We start from the raw sequence: 6,000 nt of genomic DNA on the forward strand, positions 1-6,000 counted from the left end.
TAATGTTCTACAATTATCTGATGCTTACAAAATAAAAATGTTAATTATTATTAGAAACCTATGTCTAAAATTATAACACAGAACCTGGACTATGTCAGATACACTAGGTAAATTATAAAACCTCGACTCAAGTAAACATATTTACTTCAATTTATAATGATCATGATAATAAACTCATACACAATGGAAATACTTTATCTATGTATTAGTTGTTTACACAATAAAATTACAGGCAATCAATTCAGGTCAAGCAGAAAATAAATTTGATATATGGTGTCATGTTACATCCAACATACAATGTTATATTACAATAGCAATGGAAAAAAGATTGCAATTAAATATACAGAATAGTTGTTAACATGAGTAGCTAACACCACACTATGTCGATTGTCTTCAGGCCAAGTTCGCACTTCATTGACTGATTTAATGGCTGGTAACTATTTAATTCTAAACTTAATATTGGAACGTCTTTTAAACCTTGATTATTTTAAAGTACGGTTTATATCAGATGGCTTTTTGTAACAGATCACTTCCGTCCTTCTTAACTTTATTTATGCTGGAAGAATGGTGAAATGTATGATAAACGGTGGCATTGAGGCTTTGAGTGTGATTATCTTTCCTATGCAACCGACCGCTCCAGTGGCCTAGTGGTTAGAGCGTCCGCCTCGGATGCGGGAGGTCGTGGGTTCGATCACCGGCCGAGTCATGCCAGAGACCTAAAAAATGGTACTAACAGCTGCCTCGCTTGGCGTTCAGCATTAAGAGGTTAGTGTTAGGACTGGTCGGCCTGGTGTCAGGATAATGTGACTGGGTGGGACATCATGCAACATGTCTGCGGCATGATGCCCCAGTGCTAGACATCACTATAAACTGCCACATTGCAGACATCGTAGCGATATGACTGAAAAATTGTTAAAGCTACGTTAAAAATAAAAAATCACATCACATCACATCCTATGCAACCGTGCCTAGAATATCATGCAATTGTTTAAAGCCATTTACAGTCTTGCAAAGCAATTATACAAATTATTGCATGACATTTTCCTTATAATGTACACGAACGCCTAGAAAGGTTTCAACATCAAACAGCTATAAACCTATCGAGCTACCTTTGCAACATATGTATTTCTAGTAGGGTCGAATTAGAAGCATTATTGAATCAGTGTATACTATATAAGTGAATCATACGTTAGCAAAGCTCAAACCGTTTATCGCCTGTTCACACGTTAAAATCATTCCAAACGAAATCACTGTTGTACTTTTCTTCTATTAAGGTGTGACACGAAAAGTCTATTTGCTGTTCACTGACACGGAAAACATTTTTAAAGTCTTCAAATTTCAATGTCCAGCCCGTCATGAATTGACCCAGTTTATATAGTATTATTGGACATACACTGTATACTTTTTGAGGATATTTTATAGGTGTTGTTATTGTAAGAAAGTTCTACAATGTAGATTAAACATCATCAGAAACAGATGTGATATGCAGCGACCTGACATTATTCGTTGGAGATGTGCATATAATTGTAGAGATAATATTACTGATATTAGACTGGACAATATAATTAATCATTTGGCTTTTCATTCAGCTTTAAAGAGTGAGATTATTCTTGCACCTTCGAAATTACTGGTATTCAACATACATCAAACAGGCAATGATTTATTTTGTTAACGCAATTACCGAGAGTTACTTATTTGAAAAGTACGTCGATTCTCATCATTTATAGAGTCAGGAATACTTATCTAAGCAGCGATTGATTTGTATAAAACGTATAATAAGCAGGCAACGGTGTTGTAGAAATATAGTAGCAGACAAAGGTTTTGTAGAAAGATTGTAACTTCGCCCTTACAGTTGTTTTAGTATTATTTGCATCCTTTCTGTCAATTATTTTAGTGTTTCCCTGTGCAGTTTTATTTCCCCAAATATAAGTTTTCTTCAATTTCTTACTTTCGTCCCAATGTATTTATACTAATATTTATTATAAATCGCAAAATTGCTTTATTCAGACACGCATGCGTGTTATATGCGTGGATAAATTAGACAATTGATGGGTTGTTGATAAGAAGTTGCTACCCTCCCCCGAAAAAGCCAGCGTGAAACAACCTGAATGTTTGCCACAGTACCTTTTCTGTACAGTTATGTGGATAAAAGTAAAGAGTCTTCCGGCGCAAGCCCCACTTCTCCTCAACGGGAACGCAAGAGCCTTTCCATTCTGAATCGACATTGTTGGGCCCCATCCCATCCCACACCTATTCCTTAATATGTCCTTGATTGGTATGTATAAATTGTCAACAGGTACAATGGTATATATATATATATATATATATATATATATATATATATATATATATATATATATATATATATATGGGTAGAAGACATGGATAGGTAGGGCTCTCCAAGCAAATCCAAAACATTCGCTTTTAAAAAATATATTCGTACATAAACGTCCTCATTAAAATCAGCCAACATAAAATAACTCGTCTAGTTTGCGTTGCAGTTTAAAAATGGAACAGGTTTACAGTCTGAAGGCAGTGATCCATATAAAACACTTAAGAGCAAGGGGTACATTTTTACTTCCTTGTTAGATGAGTTGAGGGATGAAGTGCACACGTACAGATAGTCGTCGCTATCTTGACAGTTAGATTAAATTCATGAAGGGAAAAGTGAAACTGCACAGACAATTAGATCGTGAACCAGAATGAGCAACCAACTTCTATTTCACATCATATTTTCTGTCGTTCTTCATCATGGATTAGGTAAGTCTATACCAAGATATCTATCACTGCTTCTTTTCGTTGCACATAGCTGATCTTGAAGTGACAAGAGCCTCGATCATGCCGAAGGTAAGCACTTTGTACTTGGATACAGAATCATTAATTGTATATTCATAACACGATATCGTTGTCGCGTTAGTTTGGTATCGAATGTTGTTTCTTGTGATTAACACAACTTGTCAACACAAGAGAAAGAATATTGCCTTTTGCTTTAATGTCTAGACGAAGCAATAAAGGTGGAAGTGTCCTACCGAGCCTCGATTGTCCAAACAAAAACTGGTATTGGATAATCGTACGTATATAACAGGATGAGATGATGGCGTCGCACATGGGCAGTTACGTTCATAGTTCCACCAACGAACTTCACCTTAGGTTTGCATTACCGACAAATGGCAAAGTTTTAGATTAAATGTAAATCCGTCTTGTAATAGTTTCTTTCAAACATGCTCAAGACAAATGATTCTGTCTTTTTTAACATGTCATTCATGATCACGTGCTCCACTTCCGTCACGCAGGATATAACGTCCACTTCAAGAATATGGTACCAAACTACAAACATTTTGAAAGAGACATACACATTGTCACAAAAGAAATTCATGCCGAAGTATTAATTATATTTGTGTATCATTTAGAAAAGTACCACAAACACCGTTATCTTAACTGCGTTTATGTGTGCGTATCTTTCCCAATCACTCTTAACTAGAATATCGTGTGATTGGTTAAAACCGTCCTTCAATTAAATGCAAAGCAATTACACTGATCATTATATGGATGTCTCATTATAACATAATGAAGGTCTAGAATGGCTCCAACATGAAATAGTTCTAGACCTGTCAACCTCCAGTTGTAATATATATATATATATATATATATATATATATATATATATATATATATATATATATATATATATATATATGTATGTTTGTATAGGCTGATAGGATACCATTTATCCTGACCTATCATCCAGACAACTCCAAAGTAGGTAAAATCATCGTGAAACTGGATTATCGCGGGATCATCGGATACACTAAAGTTAATCCTACCTAACAAACATGTAGTAGCCTACCGGAGACAAAATAATTCTCAGGGACACACTAGTCAGGACGAAGCTAACGCCAATCACTAATCAAAACCACCCTAGTCAATCTGGCCCCTGTGGCATAAAAAGTGCAAAACCTGTCAACATATGATAGAGACCAGGACATTTTCTAGCACAGTGACTAGAAAAAAAAATAAACATCCACGGTCTAAAAAAACGTACAGAGGATGTCATTTATCTCATCACATGTACGATCTGTAGCCTTGAGTATGTCGGAGAAGCTGAAAAGCTGCATAAAACAATCAACTTTCATTGATCTGATTGGATGATAAACAAGCTGTACAGAAGCTCGGTCGCACAACACTTATATTCCCTTGGCCACAGTATCAGTAATATAACACTTATTGCTTTTGCTCACAACCCCAAATTGAGTTCCCAAACCAGGAAAGAAAAAGAATCTTGCTCGATATGCCGCCTTAGAACATTGAAACCAAGCTGTTTAAACCATGAAGTCTATAAAAAAAACAACCATGCACAAATACAATTATCTTTTGCAGCCTACACAATTTCTTTGAAATAATTCTCTAAATTTGCCTAATAGCTAATGACTACTATACTAATAAAATATCTGGGATATAATTTGCGCTTACATGAATTTACATAAAATAACAGATGTCATTATGGCTCATCAGTTTCTTGGTGAGTACAAATATTTTCCAGTATCAGCAACAATCTGAAATAAACTAGTTGAAACATAATAAAGTCAAAAGTTTTCATTACTGTAGACACATCCATGTAAAGTTTCGTCAACTTAATCGTTTTTCTGTTTTATTTGTTTATCGATGTTTTGTATTTGCCTTTAAAAAAGACTCAATAAAGAGTCGAAAGCGCTCACACTAGTTAGATATTTGTTTCGCACTGTTCGTTGTCTGTTTATTGCATGTATCTTAATTAATCCCTGACACACGTGATCCCTTGCAGGATCCAGTGCACTTGAAAGGAGGATTGTTATTCTCCATATGATTTGTATTATTTATATATATGTTTTACTAACAGGGTGGAAATAACAGCACCTAAGTCGCTAAGGGACCGAAAATATAGATGTTTAATACATACATGAATTTTCTTCTAGCAAAGTTCAAATCGCGTATACCCTACTCCCAAGTCAAATAGTTCAGAAGGGAATCTTTGTTGTCGTTTCTTCCATTTAAGATCTGACACAATGCGACATTTTGCTGTTCATTGACATCGAATAATGTATTGAATCTGTTTCATAGACACGGAATACATTTTAATAATCAGTATACGTCAGTGCCTAGGCAGTCATGAATCGAATCAGTTTTGATATTATTCTTGGACGTACACATGCATAACGTTTCCATATATTTTATAGATGTTGTTATTGTCAGAAGTTCTTTTTACTGTAGATTAAACATGACTAAGACAAAAAGGAATCTACTGCAACCCAAAATTAACCGGTCAAGATGTGCGTGGAATTGTAGAGCTAGCACTGTCAACATAAAATAATGTTTTCAAATATTAAACTTTTTTCACTATGCAGTTAGCTTAAAATATGAAGATTAGCCCAGCAATGTCGAAATTACTGGCATTCAAAATACAGCAAGCAGACTGTAACGACTCTTTTGATTGTCTCCATTTATATAGCAACAAATGTTCGTCGCCGCAACAATTGATTTCTAGGGAAAATAAATAATGTAGACATTAGTTTTGCGGAAAAGCATGGGCTTCCGCTACACTTTGTTGTACAACTTATATTATTTGCTTCAATGATCTTAGATTTTCTGTGTGCAGTTATTTTTATTCCCAAATATCCTTTCACTTCAATTTCTTCCCGTCCTTCCAATTTCTTTGTTTGGTATCTTTTAGTGCCATGTTTACTGAATATCCGACTTTTTGATTGTTTATTATTTATATGCTTTTTGATTGCATTCTTCTTAATGTTTGATGATCAGAATAAACTCCTCATAGACGAGTTAATTGTCACTAATTGATTTGATTATCATGTCTTCACTTCTGTAAAGCTCACTATTGCATACATTAGTTCTGCATCATATTTTTCTAAATTATCGTTCAGTAGCTTTTGCAGCACAATTCTATTCAGATTGTATCATTCCGACTACATGTCAAAGAAATAAGTACTCGGGAACTTACTACTGCAA

At 34.8% G+C, this 6,000-nt stretch overlaps 1 protein-coding gene across 7 annotated transcripts in view; it reads left to right on the forward strand.

The window, feature by feature from the left end:
- Positions 1–6,000, forward strand: part of LOC149798399 (receptor-type tyrosine-protein phosphatase alpha-like) — a 100,463-nt gene that overhangs the window by 1,573 nt on the left and 92,890 nt on the right. For 4 of the 7 annotated variants that reach the window (XM_089963592.1, XM_089963593.1, XM_089963595.1 and 1 more), the window contains exon 1: positions 2,591–2,760. The exons of 1 other annotated variant lie outside the window; for it this stretch is intronic. In XM_089963592.1, coding sequence (XP_089819718.1) covers positions 2,703–2,760 — 58 coding nt within the window. In that variant the 5' untranslated portion in view covers positions 2,591–2,702. Of the gene's footprint in view, positions 1–2,589; positions 2,761–6,000 lie in introns of those variants that run through there. 2 more of the 7 variants (XM_089963589.1, XM_089963594.1) reach the window with 1 other exon arrangement.

The sequence above is a fragment of the Sinohyriopsis cumingii genome, chromosome 6, assembly GCF_028554795.1.
Source record: "Sinohyriopsis cumingii isolate HCF-2022 chromosome 6, ASM2855479v2, whole genome shotgun sequence".
Lineage (NCBI taxonomy): Eukaryota > Metazoa > Mollusca > Bivalvia > Unionida > Unionidae > Sinohyriopsis > Sinohyriopsis cumingii.